At 39.5% G+C, this 22,757-nt stretch overlaps 2 protein-coding genes across 4 annotated transcripts in view; one reads left to right on the forward strand and one right to left on the reverse strand.

The window, feature by feature from the left end:
- The window catches only part of LOC117208521 (furin-like protease 1), a 230,792-nt gene that overhangs the window by 42,081 nt on the left and 165,954 nt on the right, over positions 1 to 22,757 (reverse strand). The window lies entirely within an intron of this gene.
- Positions 1,254 to 9,949, forward strand: LOC117208522 (dynein intermediate chain 3, ciliary-like). Its single transcript, XM_033449723.1, has 10 exons — positions 1,254 to 1,433; positions 1,634 to 1,795; positions 3,189 to 3,289; positions 3,895 to 4,055; positions 4,555 to 4,732; positions 5,094 to 5,522; positions 5,609 to 5,891; positions 6,208 to 6,489; positions 6,633 to 6,966; positions 9,209 to 9,949. The coding sequence occupies exons 1-10, from the start codon at positions 1,254 to 1,256 to the stop codon at positions 9,856 to 9,858; spliced, it is 2,760 nt and encodes a 919-aa protein (XP_033305614.1). The 3' UTR covers positions 9,859 to 9,949.

A 22,757-nucleotide genomic window follows, 5' to 3' on the forward strand; every position in this document is an offset into this window, starting at 1 on the left:
TATTTGAGTTCTGTAGTTCATTCTATTTTTTCGTGAAAACAAAATCAATTATGAAACAACTTAGTAATTTATCAATCTGACTTTTCAATTTTCCCTACGCCATTCTCCAATTTCTCTAATCTCTCCGAATATTCTCATTATTTATAGGAGATGGCCTAATTAACTAATCGAATTACTCCAAATTGGAATGTTTATCGTGGTACATCGTGGGACGTTTATCAAAAGAACTAGTTCCGAACGCGTATGCAGCGACTCCACATCGGAGATCGACGCGGACATTGATTTTCCACGTAAATGCACCTAAATGGGTAGAGATAGTTCGAGCGAATTTTAGTGCCGGATCATTTTCAGCCCCCCCCCCCCACATTCACTCTAGCTTATGCGTTACCACATCCACGAGCCGATCGATCGTGATTTCGACGGGACTGCATCAAATATGATTTGCTAGGAAGAGGACTCTCTCCATGGCTTATGCGATTTACGGAACCGTGTGAAAGCATTGATTGCCGGATTTCGCCAGCGAATCGCCAGCGGATGGGTAGCGTGTGGCTGGCAGAAATTGTAGAAGGTCACGAAGAGATAATGCAGCGGTGGGGCCGAGAACTCTCACCGCTGCTGGTAGTAATTGTATAAAGTGGGATTCGGAAATGCAACAGTCGAGCATTGAATCTTTGATGTGCGAAAGGAAACTGAATAGAAGAAATTAGCGGCTAAAAGAAATCGACGATGCCTCCGAAAGTAGGATAAAAGCGTCAGCAAGTTCTCCTTTTCTTTTCGTGGCTTTAAAAGGGCCAATAGCAGCCAATGGTGGTTCTAGACGGTTTCTCAACGGGCTCGAATCTCCTAGAGAATGGAAATTGGCGGAGAAATTGTGGTTGGTGCTGAAATATTCACGAGTGTATCGAGGGTAACAGGGTTTCTCTTACAACGGCTGTAGGATTAAAGTAAATTAAAGTAGCGAAGTGGTAGGTTTTTAAATATCGATCGTAATCGAATATTTATTTAATGAAACGATAGTATATATTTTATGCGTAACAGACGATTCTACGCAATCGTCGATATATGGCACGCACGATACTGAACTACGCGTTAAATCACGAAGTTGTTTTGTTTTCCGATCTTCTGTTCGACTTAGAATATCGTCCTTTTTAGAGTCTGTGTACCAAGAATTTTCTATAATTTAGTTTTGGCACTCTTTTTATTTCATAACTTATAAATGCTTTTACAAGACCTAATGAAAGACAGCGGCGAAGATGCTAACGCAATACACGTATATCAAGCCGCGATGTCAGTTCGGAAAGCAATGCGTCTTCAGAACCGACCATGTTGCCGAAGAAAACATCCAGCCGGAGCCAAGACTGATGCAAGATTACGTGTACCGTCCGTACACTCATCGCCAAGTGCAACTGTCTAAACAGTATGCGGCCCACGAAGTAAGAGCCAATCAGAGTAATCAAACAAAACTACTTTAATCATAGTGCTCTCATATTTTAGGTTAGATCCTAACGGAACGTCAGTCGTAGCTAGTAGTATAGGGTAACTCGTTTGAAATCAATGCATCTGAAATCGATCATCGTTCCTTTATACATTTTTCTTTACATGCTAACACAGTGTATCTCGTGCTTCGTTTCAGGTACAAACGATAAGAAGGATAGAGATAAATACGGGAGTACATCATACGGAAGGTGGCTGGCCAAAGGAAGTCAATGCTCGAGATGCCGAAGTCGTTCAAAGGTTTCGTCGACGCGTGGAGAAGGATGATAATTGGGCAATAAACATGAGAAGTTTGCTTTCTGTAAGTTTCGAGGGAATTATATAAAATATTTGCATATATAGGATTTATTTATTCAGAAATATTAGAAATTAGGGTTTCCAATGATTTCTAACCTATATGATAAGATTATTGATAAATAGATCTATTTACAATGAATTTGTAGCGGCACTCGACAGCAAACGCTCCAACGGTTTCTGTCCCGTGGCTCGCTACACAAAGACCCTATCCTTCGGACAAGATGATTGCCAGATGTCGATACATTCCTTCAGAACATTTTCAGCCAACCTAAGGACCCGCTATAAATCTTAGGATTTATTTAGCTAAGGTCCTCCAAAGGAATAAATAGTCTTTGTCTCAACAGTCCCTATACCTATCACCCACTACGAGAAGATGCTGGAAGTCTGCTTTCCTCACGTGCGACGCTTCCTGTTAGCAACTTTCTCTCAAGGGTGGTTAGCATCCTTTCCCAACCAACGACTCAAAATTTAGCCAATTAACAGCGACGTCCATTTCCCTCACTTTCCGAACCAACGCCTTCCTCAACGAATCCGATCTCGTATCCTGAGACACATGCCATCATAGTTTTCCTATGCAGTATCATCGTGAGGCAAAAGAGTCGCGAGTCGCCTGTCCGAATTGATAGTTGGTAGTTGGTAGCTAGAGTGAATCCGAGTTCCTCGACCTCTCCGGCAATCATCGTCCGAACTCAAAGCGGATGTCGAATCGTATTTATCCGAGCTTGAACTTGTATCCGCGAACCGCGAACTGAATTTAACAACCGCGAGTTTACATCAAGTGTACTCATTAGATATTATCGTTAATAAACATTTATTGTTAAACAAATTCGAGTGTTCCTTCAATCACTATCACGTCCTAATTACCTTAAATTAAACAGGAAACGATGGTTATTTAACGTGAACTAAATATAGTAATGTGTTATAACTAAGGACATCTAAATGGATAATTCACAACTCACAATTAATAGTTTACAACTTATGACAACTCGGCAACTCAACACTCGACTCCTCACAACTCGACTCTTAGTTAACGACTGCACTCACAACTCGACTCTCAGTTAACGACTCCTCACAATCCGACTCTTAGTTAACGACTCCCTGTTCATTCATCTTTCTTCTTTAAGTATCTCTTTATCTTTTCTCATAGTCCCACCACGTACGTGTTCCGTAACCGTCCGCGGTTATAGCCACGTAGGCCTTTTTCCGTGTAACTATTCGACTGAAGGACTGAGGACACATTGATGGGCCGCTCGGCTCATTGAAGTTTCCAGACCCTTTTGGCCTGTCGGCGCTTAGGCTTTCTCGCAAAATTGTTTATGGTTCACCCGATATTTCTTAGGCAATCTGTCCATGATACCACACATACGTTAAAATAATGTCACTTTATGGGTATTTAGACAATGGAGGACTATGTACTTCAAAACAATGCCATCAATATCTATCAGAATTTCTTCGACGATTTGATCGTGACACCTATGATCAAGGACAACAATATCAGGTACATTTCACAATAAATGTTACGAAATATTTTGCTTCGATATATTTACGTACCTATTAAAAATCATATTAACATATTCGAAATTAAAGACGTGAGATATGTCTCCCGTGAACTGGTTTGAACGCATTAAATTCTAACAACGAGTTAAGTAAGTCAACAAAGCGATCGTTGATTTAACGCGTAATTCCATCAAATTCATTAACCATACGATTATCCGTTCAAAACCCCGACCCAAATTTGCAAGCAAAAAGTGCAGCGGGCTATCGCTATCGATTTGGCAATGAAAATCCGCAGGCTCATAAAATTAACGATCGAACTGTGCTTTGTCGTGATAACATCGGTGTGGTGATATATGCTCGCTGTGTCCCAAAAATCCGTGATATCATTTCGTTCGTTTTTCCTTCTTTTTATTAAATATTTGAAATCTCTATGTAATACGCACATATCATACACACATAACGTACCGTAAGTGTAATATGTGAAAATATGGATGGATTTTTCTTTTACGAATGAACGTCATAATATAATAGTACTCTAATCGATAATTAATACAATAATTAGTAAATTAACGAAATCTCGTATTTTTTCCTCCTTTTCAAATTCAGAGTAGTGAACTTGTACGAGGATCCGGAGACGAAGGTGAGACCAATCAAAGATATATCGTGGTCTCCGAACTACTCTGATCGATTGGCCGTTGCGTACGGGTTTCCGGAATCTGAGCAGCCTTCGGCCGACTTGAGTCCGTACTCCTACGTATGGAACCTCGGTACTTGGTTATTCCTTATGTAATTCGGTGACAAACCGTGTTCAGTCGACGTTATTTGCCAGAGCACTTCGATGAGAGGTGGTATTTCATCGATTCGATTTTGTGTATGTCCGTTCGTACATACAACCAAGTTTTAGATCATTTCGTTGAATTTGGACGTCTCGCAATTTTATTGTAAACATTTTGTTATCTCTTCTCGTTCATGAAGTATTTTCGTATCATTAGGTAGCCGAGTGTTAATAGGGTATTTGAAGATGCCATCAGAAAAATTGTATTTTATTAGTTGTAGTACGTGTGCGTTTTATCCATATATTTTTTCTTTTTATTTCTTAATTTGTACTTTACAATATGTCCAGCTGGACATTTGGTAAATAATCCATATATGAGTGATTAATTCGGTTAATATGTACAACACACGCACAGACATTGAACCTTTTAAATTGTTTGTCGTACAATACATTACGATTCAGTTTCTATAAAAACGTATAATCTTATGCAGAGAATCCCAATAAAGCTCTCTACACGTTGAAACCACCTTTCCATCTAACGACAGTTAAATTCAATCCTCGCGATCCTGTGATGTTAATCAGTGGTCTAATATCTGGCCAAGTGTGTTACTGGGATATTCGAAGCAATGAAAAACCTATGGAAACGTCTCATCCTTACACCAGTCACAGGTATAATAGTTTGATTGAGAATTAATAACGTACACATGTATATATGTCAAACATCTTGTATACAGGATAAATATGGATTTCGCGTATTATCGCTATCTCGTAGTTTTATTTTTCGGAAAAAATGCATTTATGTCACTTTTCCAATTAAAGCTTCCTATATAGAATTTTCATAAAATGGAATGAAATCGAAATAAAGTCTTTAAAAAATTATACAAAATATCGTCGATATTCCACAAAATCGGGAACCAGACTAACCGCAGTTTTCTTCTTCCTACAACGTAACGGTGCAGCGTCATCGAATTTCTGTATTTCTCCAAAGTAAAATTACGATTCTTTCTTCTCGTCTGCCGTTCATTCTTAGATATCCAGTGACTCAGACTCTTTGGATCCCTTCCAAGGTTAACACCGACTTCTTCTCTTGTTCTACCGATGGCACAATTTTGTGGTGGGATGCCAGATTTATGAAAAAGCCAACAGAAACTTTAGTGATGGACCTCGAACAGCCACAAAGAGCAGACATTTACAAAGCGGTCGGTATCACTGCTCTTCAGTTTGAACAGACGATGAGCAGTAAATTCTTAGCTGGTACCGAGAACGGTATGGTTGTGAATGTAAATAGGAGAACCAGCAATCTCGTGGAAAAATTGGCGATTAGATTCCAATGTTACACGGGACCGGTTATCGCGATCGACCGAAATCCGATTTATACGAAGAATTTCTTAACCATTGGTAACTGGTCGGCCAATATATGGGCAGACGACACGAAGGAAGGAAATTTGCTCTGTACTAGGTACGACCGTAGACAGTAATGTTGTACCAATTGATATTTTGTACGTTTCTTCGAGATAGAAATTTTTTGTATTTTTACGTGTATAGTGACAAATACATCGATCTAAGCGGTGGTTGCTGGAGTAAAGCCAGATGCTCCGTATTCTTCACCATAAATAAAGAAGGCTTACTGGAAGCGTATGATATATTGGCAGGCATCAAGACACCATTGACTAACATTCACGTGTGTAACGATAGCCTGACAGCGATTAGCTCCCACGAAGAGGATGCATTTCTTGCTGTCGGAAGTAGTAACGGTAATGTATACCTACTGGAGTGTACGGAAGACCTTGCAACGTTCACGAAAGAAGACAAAGCCGCTTTGAGTAGCGTAAGATTCTAGTTATACTGTCAGTTTACTTAAAGACTCTATTACGCTTTCTTCTCGTTACCTTGCTTCACCTTTTGATAATGGTCATTGAAATCAGTGAGCTGAATTTCATTAATTACCAGATGTTCTAATTAAACGGTATTCTTCCTACCGAATCTCATTGTCTCACACTTCATGAAATTTTAGTTTAGTTCGCTCTTGCTCCTCAAAATTTTACAATGAGTTTAGTGAGGAAAGGCGGAAATTCCAAGGGCGGCCATCTCGTCGAGTAGACGAATTCGAAAATATCGGTAACGTGGTTTTGTCTTTATTGTAGTATCTGGAAAGGTGTAGTCGATACGAAAAGGCGATTGACAGTCGTTTGAAAGAAATACGTCTGGGTCATCGTGTCTCCAAAGGTGTCAGTATACAAGAGTCAAAGATGAAAAGCAAGAAGAAGGAGAAGGATAGAAAGAAAGAAAAGACCTCCATGGAGAAAGAGAGACTGGAAGACCGGAAGAAATCGAAAGCATCGAAACCGAAAGGAAAGTCTAACGTTAGGATGACCTATCCTGAACACAACAAAGTGCAGATGGAATATTTCGACAAAATAAAACAGGTAAATTAGCATGTCGCGTCGTATATTCTAGATTCTATGTATTTTTCTTTTATCACCAACATTTTCAAATTACACGATGAGCAAACGATCAAAAATTTATCAAGTATCGACAAAAGTAAGTTGATCTGTTTTTTTTAAAAAAGATATCTGCGCGATACATGGAACTCGACGAAGCTGACGTGCAAGCAGCGCAGGAAATATTAAAGGAAAGAATAGTAACGAAATACATGGAAATGGAGGTAGAATCCGAGAAAGAAGACGTGAAGAAACAACGATCGATCAAAAGGTTCAAAAGTAGAATAAGGACTGCAAGAAGCATACCGAAGATCGGAGAAAAGGAAGAAGAAAAAGATATTGTGGACGTCGATCTAGATTCGATAAGGATAAAGGACAAAAAGCAACGAGTGAAGAAGATCCTGAGAAATAGTTGTGCGAAGCAAGTGTGCAAGCCGGAAATTTGTTGCGCAGATATGGAAGGTAAGACCGTTCTAATCAGAGGTATGAAAAATTGCTTACACGAAATGCGATTTCTCTAAAATCATACGTTCGTTCCTTTTCTTCTGCTTTTCCTATATCGCAACATTATTCAACACGTATCTGGAAATGACCTGGATCGCGATAAACAGGGGTTAACTTGTCGTGTAATTTGTAAAATCGGAATATATCAAGGGGAGGAAATGTTTTACCAAGTCGGAGAAGAGCTCTGGAGTATAAATTCCGAATGTCAATAACAAGATCCAAATTGTTCTTTGTCTTGGAGAATGATCATGTTTAGTTATTCTTGGTCGATGTATTTGCGCGTTAGGTTAATTGGAAGTTAGGTTCAAGCATGGACTAATTAACGATAAAAGCATCTGACGTCGCTTTAAAGGAAAATTAACTAAAAAAGGACACGTACTTGGCAATAGTAGTCAGCTGTTTCTTCGATTAATTTTAATTTCTGAGAATAATCTTTCGGTAGTTGTTTCGTAATGAGTCAGGAAGCGTAATTGGCGCGCACGAAGGGGTCACTGAAGAGCCAAGGAGAATTCCTACAATTGCCTGGAAGCTACCTGCTCAATAATTTCCAGAGAATTTCATTTCATAGCTCGGCTTTCGGCGTAGTAGCGAAATTTTACAAAAGTTTCTTGAGTTGTCGCTACGACTGTAAGTCACTTGTAAATTCTACAATCGCGGTACGAGGGGAACTGCAAACAAGGTGTACGCTCTGTCGCGGCCGTATTACGGTACACTCCTAGCGAATTAATTCCGTCCCGCGTTTCCGGTATTTCGCCACTCCCAAGTCTCCTCTTCTCGTCGAGTTTCTCCGTTAGTTACAATTAACTCGGAATAACGCGTCGGAAGCCACTTAAACGATCTGGAAGTTAATAAAAGTAACGGGGTGGAGACTCGTTGGTCTCCCAGGCGGTACTACGCCGTTGCTGCCGTTGCTGTGGCTCATAGAGTTAAACTCGGTGGTTCCGTTGTGTGTGGTACTTCGATTGGAAGTAACTACGCGAATGGTCGAAGAAAAATGAACTACTCAGGCTATTTGAGGCTTCTGGGTGTAAATTGTAAGCTTCTAAAAACGTTACAGGTGTTTGAACGTGTTTTAGTTTTGTCAAAACCGACTGATTCATTGACATCGGCGCGAGATTTTTACTTGCAAAGGCTCTCTCGCATGATTTGACCGATAATATCAATAAAACTTTCAGAGTGAATTTTACAGAGTACGAATCGTATTAAATATAAATTTTTTATACGTGACATTCGATTAATTCCATGTAGCCTTGTTCGAAGGCTCAATTCCTTAATCGTTTCGATTGGTACGTTTCCCACATTCGTTGATATCTTTAAATTCACGAGATTTACCGCGGTTTAGCAGAAGTACACTATGCATCGTCTATGTCTTTTTTCTCTGCATTTTTTGTCGATGATAGAAAAATAGCGCGACGTCGATAAATCTTGTTTCGCAAGCGCGAGGAGCTTAGCACATAGAGGGAAATATTGTCTTATCGCGTGGTGGCGAATGCACTAAGCGTAGAGAAATATTCACAACCGCTGGTGTTCCAATTAATGGCAGCGTTGGTTCTCGCACGTGCGGGATTTATTTCCATATTGATTATGTACGACGACCGTGAAAGCAATTTTGGCATTTTTCCTCTCCTTTTTGCCACGTAAAATCTTAAGCGTTTGATCCAGTGTTTGATACGTCGATTCTTCTTTTCGTTTCTGCTATGTATGTAAATTGAGATATTTCATATTACAATGATCTCACGGCCTGAAGAATACTGTATGGGACAACGGATTTTCTTATTTCTGTTACGTCAATCAGGAATCAATTTGAGGCTATGAAAATGAAATAATATTGCGTGGTCTTCAGAATTACGCAGAGCGATTGGGTCTATGCGACACTAAGCTATGCGACTATAAATTGGTAGTATTAATTACAGTCCGGATGAAGGATCGCGTGCGCGGAATAGTTTGTTCTGGGTCGAAGGAATCTTAATTAGCGTCAACGTACAGTACGTCAATATACATCAATGTACAGTAGATACAAAATACAAAGCGGCACAAAGATACCGATATCAACGGGAATTTGTAATTTAGATTCGTTTAAGATAATCGAGAAATTAGGTTTATGCGAGTATTTGGAGCATTACTTGTTGCGGGTTACACATTGCGTGCTAATCTTCCTAGTTAATGATTAATTATTGAAAGAATGAATTTGTCATTGCAGAGAAAAGAAGATCAAAAAGAAGAAAGAAAACGGTCGAAGTGGTAGAAGAATCTCCCGAAAAAAGCAGATCGTTCATCATAGATAATAAGTGGTTCAGACGATTAACTGATTATATCGTTCAAATTCCTCAACCTTCGCGCGCGTTCAAGAGAAAAATCTTGGCGCTGAAGAATACTCCGCCGAACGTACTTCGAAAAGAACTGGTTGAAGCCAAGAAGGAAATACGTGCTTGGCAGGAAACTGCAATCGCAAGAAAGCTCGCCTCTTGGGCCGTCGAGAGGAAACTCGAGAAGGAGCCCAAGAAACTGCCCGAAATCAAGCTGGAAACGACGGAAGAGCGACAGGAGGAAGCTGAGGAACATTTGATCAAAACGGACGAGTCGGTCGTGGAATTCGGAAAAAAAAATGACACGAAAATTCATCCAAAAAAGAGCTTGCGTAAATTCAAAAAGTTGAAATTGACGGAAGAGGAGATCGAAATAGAAAAGAAGGAGAAACAGATGGAACTGTGGAACTTGCTGAAACAAAAAGTTCAGGAGTACGACGAACAGCACAGCAGGAAGGTGTTTTATCCTCGAATATCCACTGCGTTCGTGAGAATGTATTCCGAAGAGACGCTTGACGAGGAGTCCGGGAACAGAAAATATTAATCGTTTAAAAATTTCCTTTCACGTCATAGAAGCATCTTGAAAACCAAGAAGAACCGGAAAAAGATTTCTCCTCCGAAGAGCTTTGCCCGGAAATCCAGGAGCTAACTGTTTAATTCATCTGTACATCGACAAACGGTATTGTGTCGTTAGAATTCAAAGTGACATCTTTGTGGAAAAGGATCAGCCCGAAGCATTTGTCGCTCGTGTTCGAGATATTCCCAGCAGGTTCGGAAAGCAGACAGGAAGGACAAACAATCTCGTCGAAAAGTTTTATCATGGAAGAAATCCAAGCTGGCTCGATCGAAGAACTTTCCTTCTTTCTTTCAACGGAAGTTGTTTCGACGTTATTACGCATTCGTTGAACGAAACCATAGAGCAAACGATGCGTTCAACGTTTCCAACAGAAACTTTTTTTACGCTCGCGTAGACCTGTTCCCGTCGAGATTCATTGGTTATTCTTTTCGGTAACTGCATCAAATTCTGCTTAGAAACAGGTGGCTTCGCGCACACGTTTCACGCAGAAGTTACAGGAACGAGCGAGCAGCGAGAAAAAGGGATAAGGCAAAATGGAAGTTCGATAGAGTTTGTCGTTTTTCTCGTCACTTAGGATCTTCAAGGGCCACACAGTCAGTTTTCCATTTATTGCCTGAGTTTAAGAGAATGTTCTTACAAAGTTAAGCGAACACGACGGGCTGGAAAACACGGAAGATAATCCATCTGGAATTTCAACGGATGAATTGACGGACTTATGATGCACAGTTCGAAGAAAGTTTTCAGAATTCTCGTCTCTTTACAAAGGCGATTCTCCTTGTTCGTTCGTTCGCTCGTTGTCCTCTTAGAACTTGGAATTTCTCAAGAATGCACGGGATATAAGGATTTATTAATAACCGACAGATCGAACGAATAAAAACTCGGTTAGACGGCGGTACTATGGAAATCAGGTACAGTCTCCAACTTTTTGCATCTATTTCTTTGAGAAAAAGTATAACGTTTTCTAGGAAGTATACTTTGTTCCGCGAGAAACTTGTTTCCTTGCAAATTTGTTACTTCCGTAAGCGCTACATGTTGCTGGTTAAATATCGTATCATGGAAAAGTATCTTTTTTATTCGATCGAATCGAAAGAATCGGGTTTCACGAGAAATATTCGAAAGCAGACGCATCACGCGAGAAAAAGCTATGAAGAGCAAATTTGATTTCGGTTAGGTAGGGGAAGATTAAATTAGAGGGAGAATGCACGGAAAGAGTGATGGTCGAGAGGAGATTTTGGAAGAGAGTCGCGCGTATTTCGACCAGTCATCGAAGTGATAATCTTCTGATTAATTATGCATGTCCAGGCTGACGGTAACGCATCGATATAAAGTGGCCACGTAATTTGCGGCTTCCGGTTGAAAGCCTAAGTGCCTGGTAGTCTGGATATTCTCGAATCGTCTGTCACAGAGAATTGGGACGCTTCGTATTTATTATCGATTAATAATTTTTTCTCCTCAGAGACTCGAGGACTGCGTACTTGAAAAACGAATACAAGAGACTTCCGTGTTTTTTTTTTGATAAATCAGTTACGAATTTGGAACTTTTATTCGGCGATCGAAAGATCGAATGGTTTTTTATAATCAATATATGTACGTATCGATCATTGGAACCGAAATTTATTTCGTTTTTATCGCTTGCGCTTTACTAATACTTTACTAGCGCTTTAATAATAGCGCGCTTTTTGATAATATAATATAAGGAATTTATTTTACGAAATTTTATGACGTTTAATTATAAATTATTTAGAACAGTAAAAAGTAAGAAAAAGGAATGTAATTAATTTTTCGTATGTTTGTGAAAACGTATTTTTTAAACTGAGATATTTTACATTTGAAAGAAACGAAGAATAGCTAATAAACATTGATAAGTAAAAAGATGTCCTTTTGTTGTTACAACGATCGAATCTATCTTTTTTTCAGCAAGTGTAATTTCTTAACAACTATCTTTCGGCAATTTCACTTTCTGAAATTTTAATTCCGACTGTAGCGTATCCGCGAATAGTCAATGTTTAATAGCAGCATCCTCCTGAACGCGCACATTAATCTAAAAAGTTAGTTCAAAGCCTGTGATTCGATCTGAATTAACCTTTGAACTAGTGAACACGGGAATTACCAGGCTGATACAATACTTCCAATCGACGGAATGTTGCAGCCATAAAGCTGCTTCGATGGTCACGGCGGTACCGCGCTGTGTAAACAAGCACGATGGGAATTCTGGGGAAAACCAAAACTCGGATACGGATTCCGATCTCTCCGTTCGGATTCCGATTTCGCTGGCTTATCCAGCCGAGTCGAGAAAAAAAGATCCGGCCGAAACAATCAAAATCCTTTTTCTCGCTTCACGGTACGCTTGATTGACGACCAGAGGAAATCGACAAACCGGATGTACATACGTACGTGTGCATTAGCTGATGAGAGCAACGGTTTATCAGGCTTTCGCGTGCAGGGATCGTGAAGCGCCGGCGACAGAGAGAATGAGAAGGAGAGAAAGAAGTCGATCGAAAAAGGACAAACGTTAGAACGCAGAGGCCAAACAATGTTAAGAATTCCTCGGGTCAACACGAAATATTCGCGGTAACAGTCACGGCAGAGAACTTGTAACAGCGGTAGCGGAGATTCGTTTTGTGACAGCGAGAATCACCTACAACGCGCATGCGAGCAAATAAAATGAAGTAAATGACATATGTTGATAAATAACAATTGCAAGTGAGGGAAAATGTGCAAGTGGTGTTGTAAAACAAAAAGATATTTTGATATTTTGTATGGCTGTGCATAATTCGGATTTAGCTTCGATGTTATGAGCATGGCGAGCCATCGGATTTTCCAGAGGGAAATTTCAGAATCGTCGCTTGTCAAACTCCAAACTAGCACGTACATATGCTAGGATAATGTTCCGTGTCGATCTGTTCGAGCGGTGTGGATCTGCGTTCCTACGGAACTCATTTACCATTGGTACTCGTCATACCGGCTTTACAGTACATCGGATTCCTGATGTTCTGCAATAGCGTTTCTACTTGGTAGTATTCTCATAATTATTCGATTTTATCGTGAACCAGCCGGAACGCTAATCGGCGCTTTAATTAATAGCGACAGTGCACAGGAACAATCAAAATGGTTGGTCCAAAATGAAAATATAACTATACTAATTGATTCTTAAATAGGATTTAAGACAAAGAAACAGTCATTGAACTCGAAGAAAAAATGTAAAAACCTGAAAAATAACTTTTTATACGTCCTCTAAACTGTAGAGCCTTTTATACATTACGTAGGACTTTAATACAAATTCAGACGTTGGTGAAGAAAGTTCATGTGCAAAGTTTCACGAATAATTTCAACTCTTAGAATCTTAGCTTTTTGCTGTCTTCATCTAGCCATGTATTACTTTCATTAAGAAAATAAATTAGAATGATGTGTACTAGTTTTTGCGAATTCTCTGTTTCCGAAATAAATTGGACGTGTGCCTATGGAGCATCAAAGTTGCTCGATGTTCGGCCGAAGGCAATTAGAGGGAGCCTTTTGTGACGGTCTGCTTTCATGCAGGAACCCGGCAATTTTCGCTATATTGACGAGGATAAAGCCTGGTCCAAGGGAAACTCTTACGTGATTTGCACAGACGAGCCGCCCGCAAATTTGATTTACGATTAAGCGGAGATCGATAGATAGAAATTACTTTCCGCGTATCACCGCGAAATTTTGATCAAACGCGCGTTCAGCTCGTTTTCCAGAAATTATTATACATTAATCGAGGATAGTGAATTGTACGGTAATTTCCCTGATTATAGGCAGCCAGCGACCGATAAATAGGCCAAGCTCTTGCGTAATTTTATATTACGTCGTTTTTGAAATTATCGATACTTAACGAAGTATTATTTACAAAACCACATTGCCTTTAAACTGTCCATTCCCTTAATTAGTATTTAATCTTTAATAGTGACAGATTTTAAAAAGATCGACAGGATGGTAAAAAAAATGGCAATAAAAAGCCATAATTAAGAATATTATTAATTTCATGGATAAAATTGTTTATCCGAAACGAGAAACTAGAAAGTTAACGAGTAAAATACAATTTTCGACAGTTTCTTCCTTCGGCGACATATTCTAGCATTAAGTTTGAGAGGAAGATCTTTTATCGTGGAAAGCGTGATGCGAATGCAAGGAACACGCGCAAGCAACGAAGCTCAATAATCTGAAACGATCGATTCGTTAAGACAGAATGATTGCATCAGCGGTTCTTGATGAAGTAAGTATTAGCAAAGAATCGAGGAGCCTTGATTGCAATCTTCTGTCGGCCGTCCTCCCTTTTCTCGTCGATCGGGTCAGTTTTACAGATTGCTGAGTAGAAGAATCAATGGTTTTATGACTCGGCCGGAAAAATTATTGACAAAAACAAACAGGGTTCACGAATCGTATCGAGCTTTCGTTTTCATCGCTGCAATGCAACGTTTCGTTTTTTTCGATAGATGGAATCGTTATTCTATCTGAATGTGTATATGATCTGAAACTTTAATTTGTATTTAATAAATCTGTGGTTCGCAACTTGAATCAAATTTAAGTAGTGTGATTTAATTTGAGAATTATAACGTATAAAATTGACGGCCCCTACTTCAACGTTTTCATCGGTACGTCGAAGGATAATTGAAGTAAAAAACGTCTTAATTACCATGCTGTATTGAAATTCGCCAATTGTCTTTGCCATTCCAAATCGACAAAAAGTAGAATCGTTACGATCCAGCATTAATTCCTGAAAGAGAAGCGTTTGTAAAATTCTTCAAAATTAGATAATTTTTAAATTGTAATTGCACGGTTTTACAGTTATCCACCTCGAGATATTTAGCCTCGGAACGAAGTTTACCCGATAAATTGTCTGAGCGCACTTCAGATCAGAGTCGAGATGGTACATGAACGGTTAAACGATCAACTCGAAGGTCCACAAGATTGTGGCGATATATTCGAGCATAAAGCGGCGTCAAAGCCACGCGTTTGATCCCCGTGAGATAAGTTTGATCGGACTGTTGCCTCGTCCCCGAGTCCTCGCTAAGTTCTGTTTATGCTCGATTCACACGTAAAGAGGATCCTTGGCGCGAGAAAGGGAGAGAACGCCGTTCGAGGGCGTTTGCACGCGTGAATGTTCTCAGTCGAATTCTCGGGTGTTTGTCGAAACAAGGCAAATATCGTTCCGCCTGGAACTTTATTCGCTTGGTGAATTCATGAATCTTTCAGCACTTGCTGCCGCTCTTCTCTTTCGACGGTGAACCCAGTCGGCGTAGCGAGCGCCGTTACAGACCCGCGAATTATCGCGTCGCTTTTTGCCACTCTGACGCGCTCTTTCGCCAACAGAGAAAAAGGTTACGGAGCTCTTCTCGACGTATGATTTTTCCATAGGCTGCGTTTCTTCCGTTAAATCAGGTTAGACACGTCACGGAGCGCTGCCTTTTTTTGTTAAGTTAATACAAGCTTGAGAATCGCTTTAATGAAATGTTTGAAAACTCATTATTTAAGTAACGTTATTTTGAAACAATTAAATAATCTCGAACATATAATTTCTGAGCCAATTATGCCGACATTTTTTACCGCTTCGAAGAAACGTAAAGATTCTGCATTTACATTTATGTACACTAAATTATCCCCGTTCATCATCATCATCATCATCATCATCATCATCATCATCTGTATTAATATATATATATATATATATATATGCATATAATATATATATATATATATATATATATATATATTATATGCATATAAACAACTTTTCTCATAGTATCTTATATATGTAATTGAAACTGAAATAATTTTAAAAGCAAATGCTGTCAAATCGTATCGTAAAATTTTAATTTACGCAGATTTGATCATCCTGTAGGAATGGAGATCAAACGGGTATACGTGAAAATGCGCACCGAGTTCGGAAAGCAATGCATGTTCGATGTGCATGGGCCGCAAATGGATGCCATTATCCATCCAAACCCTACCGATATGAACGACTATATCAAGAGGAGTCACTGTCACGTCGAGGTGCAGCACTCGAAGCAATTGGCATTGCACGAGGTTAGGTTGACGTCATTAAAGAGATTACGGTGCTGGTCGAACTGACTTTGGTTTGATGTATTCAGCGCATCTGCATCTACGTGTGCACCAAACTGAATCGACGTCACACACGCGAGACCTATACCTTTGTTATTGATCTCGATATAGGATTTCCTTTTTCTTTTGGAAAATGGTAACGCTACGAGCGATGTAACCTGAGCCACGATCTCATTAGTTCTTACCTTGCATGAGATGATTAACGAGCCTCGCTTTAACCGTTTTATTAACGACTTAAACGACACCTGACATTTTGGTCAGTGTTCCGGAAATTCGGTGAAAAATGGAAACCAATGCTAGGGGAGGAATCTGTTTGTTTTTCACGATTGAATTTGTCGATAGTTTCTGTGTCAATATTGAAAAATGAGATTTTTGGCAATGAATAGATGAAGTTGTATAAGGTGTTTTACAGGGAATAGCCCAAAAGGGAATGAAATACTTCTGTGTATAAGAGAGAGCAGGGTAAACAGAAATTGATATATTGAACCGTGAGAATAACAATATTTTAACGAATTATACCACGATAAATTCGAAGCGTGAGCTCGATACTCGTTATTATGTCCGTCAATATCCCGGGTAATTTATTCAATTTCGTTTTCACAGAGCTTAAGAACAAAGTCGAGATAAAGTTTGACAATGTAACGCGAAAATTTCGCGAACGTTTCGCCTCTGCAAAACATGCAACTGAATCCGTGGATCGGATATGTTTTGTGTTCGTGTTTTACCGGGTTAAACATCCTTATATTCCTTATTTCACAAAAGAACGAAAACAAGCGTAAAAAGTCCGAAGGAGCAAGGGAAATCCAAGGAAGCGCGAAAACTGAAGAATCAATTTTGTTTGTTACTTGGAAAGTTACAAAGAAGTTTATATTTATCCCAAAAAGTCTATGCTCGTTCCCTGTTACGATAACAAAAACGGTATCAACTTGTTGAAAGCATTCAGTCAGTTTGAAACGACTCAACGAAGGCGCGCAAATCCACCGAAAACTTTGTTACTTGAGGCATCGAGCATGCAATTTTATCTGAGATTATAGTTTTCCCGGCATCTCCAATAACACATATAACCAAGCAGGACGCAGTTTTATCAATAGACGTTACATCGATCCAATCACAGGTGAAAAATTTCAACTCGCAATCAGTCGTTCTCCATCTGTGCGTTTTTCAAATTCAAATATGTTTCTTCAAAGCTGACTAATCACGATAATGTTCCTTTGAAAAAGTTTCATGTGTTTATAATCGGTGCGGAGTTAGCACAAGGGTAATAGTTATTCGATCGTGTCGAACATCGTATTATGCATACTGATTAATCGGCACAAGTGTACGGTTGATAATTTATCTATTAACAAGCATGGAATGCTAGGATGCGCGTGTAATATCAATTAGAGTGTTGAAACGATTTTTCCGTGAAATCGCTACGTTTGCACGATACATTCGTGAGAAATCGTGAAGATGTCACATAAATTATTCATTGATTGGTTGGTTGGGTCGAAAGCATCTTTCGATTTGCCTTAGATTTTCTAGATTTTCTTCTCTGGCGTAACTTTCGTCGAAATGTAGGTTCAAACGGACAGTAAAACGACGAAAAAGAGCGGAATGTTTCACTTCGAGGGCGGATGGCCGAAGGATATCAATCCGCGAGACGAAGAAACCACCATGAGGTTTCGACGAAGGATCGAAAAGGACGACAATTGGGCACCGAAGCTACATTACTTGTTTCAGGTAAATCATTAGTCCACCGAGCACACTAGAAAATCGGTGGGTCATTAATCAGTTAACAGGAACTTCTATATTTACGAAAGTAAAAATAAAAACAAATCTTTAAATTTCATCTTATTTATTCGTTGGTGTTTTGCTCTTGTAATTTATTTGTTATTATTTATTAGTCGTTTATTTGTTAGTCATTGAAGTGATTTCATTCTCCGAACAGGCGATAAGATTTTCATATTAACTGTCCTAAGTGGCATCGATTCTTATTAGGATCGTAGAATCGTTCAACTTTTGCAACTGTATTGGTAATTAAGAGGAAGGTTAAATTAAATTTTCTCGCAGATGATGGAGCACTATGTTCTTCAGAATGGCACGGTGAACATTCACGAATATTATTTCGACAATATGATACCAACGTCCTTGGTACAGCCTTTTGGCTTTAGGTGAGTGACGTTAAAATTAAATCCGATTTAGCTTCTACATATCACACGACTTGGTCTCTCACATAATCAATAACTCTGTCGATCAATTTCCTTTGTACTAATTTCCGCCTTTGTACTAATCAAAAATCTTTCTAAAATTCTTTCGAAAGCAACTTATTAACTTTCTTAAACAACCAGAAATTAATCTTTCATATTTTTATTATACGTATTATAATTCTGTAACTAAAGTTTGTTATAAAGTTGCAACTAAAGTACATTTTTTAAGCTATGTTTACCAGTATAAAATTCAAGGAGAATTAATGACATAACTTACGATATTCGCAACAGCTTAGACAAAATCTCGGAAGTTCAATAACGTGGACCAACCTACGAACAAATTTATATTCCTTATAAACTTGATTAACGTATCATTGCGATAAATCATCCCCTTAAATCGATCCCTAGTCAGTGATGATTTCAATCTTTAGTTTTTGGGGGATGCAGGCTTATCTGGCGCGGTTTGTCATTCGATCGCTGTCGTGCCAGAAATGCAAAGGCGGTGTAATATTTGAAACGATTATTTTCTGGAAATCGCTTTTCAGAACCGTGAACTTGTACAATGATCCAGAGACACCGAAGAGGCCGGTGACCAATATCTCCTGGTCTCCGGATTCTGGCAGCAGGATAGTGGTATCTTACTGCTTCTTGGACTTTGGGAGGGTGCCAGATTACAGTAAAAAGCTGTACATCTGGCAGGTCGGTAGGTAGAAGAAAAGCTTCACTATGCTTTCCTATCTTAGCCCTCCGGCACCATTTTCGCCGCATTAGGAAGATCATGGGGCATTTGCATCACTTTGCATCCCTTAGCATAGGTCGTGTAGATTGTAGACACTCACGATAGGGAGGGAGGAACCGTGACGAGATACGAGCTCTTCCGGATTTCAACCGCTCGGATTCTTGCCTATCCGCCGGTTTTTAACCGCTAGACCAATAGCTTCGACACATAATCTACCGTTGGGTATCGGTCTCTTTGTGTCGCGCTATATCGTAACTAAGGATTAATTACGCCATTGTATTCGTATAATCTCGATAAAATTGTTTGCAATAGTAAAAAGAATTCTTCGACACGAGTTGAAAAAGAACACGAAATAACATATAATATGTTCCATTCATAAATATCGTATCTATCCACATATACCGATGAAAGAGCGTAACGTGTATGAAAGTCACGCTCCGACATTTAAATCCAACTAGCTCGGTCGACGCGGCACGCAAAGATTCGTCACGATGCGGCTCAAAAGAATTGATGAAAATCACTCGAGATAGCAGACTTCTTTTTTTATTCTTCCGCATAATCCGGATTATGAAACGCTTCTGTCATCCTACGAACAGACAATCCGAACGAACCTTACATGAGCCTGCAGCCTCCTACACCGTGCGTGTGTTGTGAATTTAATCCTCGAGATCCTTCCGTCCTTGCCAGCGGTCTTATGACGGGCCAAGTCTGTAACTGGGATATCAGGACCGGGAATACGCCTGTACAGTACTCTAATTTGCAATACAGTCACAGGTAAGCGACGACATCGGACAAAATTCCAAAGACTTCTCCTGGACTTTTAGTGTTCGTTCGTCGGTGAACATTTACTCGAGAGAATGTTTTACTCCGAGTCTTAATATCGAGAAATTTCTATGTCTCCGTTGTTTATCCGTAAACCACCGTAACTCGAGTCCGCAGGATGTTTTTCGTAGGTTTCATTTTGCTTTGTGTCGAATGTGTTTCTAGTGCGAAGGTTCCCTTTATTGAGTTTCGCTTCTATCTTTATACCGAGCAATATAGAGAATGTTCGCAGAAACTATAGCTTCGGTATCTTTGCTAGTTCAACACGTTTTTAATGCGACTAAGAAAACGGAATTTAAATAGAAATTCGTTTAATCTCTAAATATTATAACGACTAATTTTTCAGGGAATTCGCGAACGCGGTGAAGTGGTTACCATCGAAAAGTAATACGGAATTTTTCTCGACGTCGACTGACGGTTGTGCGATGTGGTGGGACACGCGACATCTCCAACAACCAACCGAAATTCTCATGATCGATTTCGAGAATCCAAACGAGCCAAACATGGACCACGCGATCGGTGTTTCATGCCTGAATTTCGGCCCGATGGTGGGCGCGAAATTTATGTTTGGTTTGGAGAACGGCGTTATTTTAACGGGATCGAGAAAAGCGAGATCGAATGCAGAGAAAATGGCGATTAGGTTCACAAGCCATTTTGGTGCGGTCAAGTCAGTCGATCGAAATGTCTTCAATCCATCGATATTTATGACCGTCGGGGATTGGAGAGCTCGAATCTGGGCGGAAGACACCAGAGAAGATTGTCTGCTTTCCACTCCGTATGTTAGTTTTCGCGTGTTATTAATTTCATCTGTTCTATTTTCGCCGGTACATTAAGAGGACATTCGTTGTCGTATTTAATCGTAGAATTTTCTACTTAATTTTTCGAATCCTGATAACGGAGACAGCAAATTTGGAAATTCACTGTACGAATTAAATATTCTTTCAAACGACGCCATATTGGGACAATGATACAAGATCCTTTTAAAAGATGCGATAAAATCCTTATTTCGTAAATTTGACTTATGTAATTGTTCCACTAATAGATTCTTACGAGAATACCCAACGGGTGGCTGCTGGAACAAGAGAAGGCACTCTGTTTTTTACGTAACGACTGGCTCTGGACAGTTGTTAGTCTGGGACATTCTTCAAACTCTTCGGGAACCAGTTTTCACGTTGCAGTTATGCGATGAAAAGCTAACTTCTCTCGCGCCGTGCGAAGAAAATGCTCTTTTGGCGATTGGCAACTACGTCGGTAAGGTATTCCTGGTCGAACCAACGGATTTCTTTCAGTCGTTCGACAAAAAGGACAGAGGTGTCCTTTCAGAGGTAAGCGTACAGCCTATTCTTTTTATCATTATTTAGCCAAATGCGCCTTATCAATGACGAGATTCTTCCGAATAACGCGAAATAAACACAAGATTCGCTCTTAAACTTCCAAATTGTATCTCCAAATGTCTGTTGCACTTGCAAGTAACGATAAAGTTTTTTTTTTCTTTTTATTTTCTATGTGGTAGTTAAATAACACGCGTAATTCTTTTTATATCGTAAACATTTTTGTTAGTTTGAGAAAAGACGATCTTTTTACCAGTGCTTAGACAAATGCTCAAAAATTACGAAGGCAGTGGATTCACGGTTAAAGGAAATCAAATTGACGCAGAAGATGGCGGCTGAGGATTATAATGCAAACGTTAAAATCAAGAACAAATTTAAGGGGCCAAAGAAAATATCGGGAAAGGCGAAAGGCAGGGAGCCGAACTCTAAAACGATCAGGGATCGAGAGAGAACTGTATATAAGGAAAAGAAGAAGACTCGAGACAATGGTTTGCAGATTTCAGAGGCCGAGAGAAGATACTTTGACGCTGTACAACAAGTAATGCAATGGATTCAATATTCCGTTATCCGTCTCAACTTTCTATAAATCTTAGAATGTTGACGTTCGGATTTCTATTGTCTTGATATAACGAGATTTCTACAAAGCGGTAAACGTGATAAACGAGTAGAGACGAAATTGGTCGATCTTACTCGAATTATGGTTTTTAGCGGAAAATTGTCCGCGAACTGTGACTCAAATCTATTTTAAAAGTTAAAAACTATCGAACATAACTCGTGCGCGATAATTCAGAAAGATTTCGAAATGAGAAAATAAACTTTCGTCGAGTGTCAAATTTATTAGTGCTAAACTTTCGGATTAAACTCGTACTAAAATAATCAGATTCATACCTTTTAAAAGCAAGGGGATTAAATTTATCATGTCGGAACGATGTGATAATGAAAACCTTTTAGGAAAATGAGATGTCGAAACGAAACGCTTCCAAAAAAATGTAAAAATGAAAGTTTCACTCCATTCAAGCGAAGAATGAAACCTTGCGTCGAAACTCGATTTAAATGAAAGCTAGAAATAGGAATCAACGTCGTTTTGTTTTTGAATTTAGCATATAAGACTAGAAAACGCCAAAAGAGTGGATCGACTATTCTTCATCGAACATTTATCTAAACGTTATTCGTTTGTTAGGGTGTGGAAGCTTACGCGCTTGAGACCAACCCAGACATAATTCCTGTTGTACATATATTTGCCTCAACGAAGAAAACCGAAAAAAAGCGAAAATCCTCGCGACCAGCTTCGGTCGGTGGCGGTCGCGGTTCCGTCGCCGTCGAAACGAAGAAGACTGCAAAAAAGATTGTGTCAAAGGAGCCCGCTGGAATTCAAAAAGCGGAAAGACTAACCTGGAAAGAACCGATATCCCTCTTTGAACTATCGGTACGACGTTCGATACAATCGATGAGGGAGGACGTATTACCGGATCTCAGTTTAAAGATAGACAAGAAGACAAAGAAGAGGAAAAAGCGCAAGCGACTCTTCGTGCTGCCACAGACTTGCGAAGGAGAGATTTGCAAACCGAAAGTCTGTTGCTGGAGACCCAGCATGGGAGGGAGAAGGGAAGAAAAGCCGAAAGAAAAGAAAAAATCGACTTTGGACAAGGATTCTACCGTTTCTATTAGATCCTCGACGGATAGGCGGAGACGCCGTAGGATGAA

This window comes from Bombus bifarius, unplaced genomic scaffold (assembly GCF_011952205.1).
Source record: "Bombus bifarius isolate JDL3187 unplaced genomic scaffold, Bbif_JDL3187 scf7180000008138, whole genome shotgun sequence".
In the NCBI taxonomy this organism is placed as follows: Eukaryota; Metazoa; Arthropoda; class Insecta; order Hymenoptera; family Apidae; genus Bombus; species Bombus bifarius.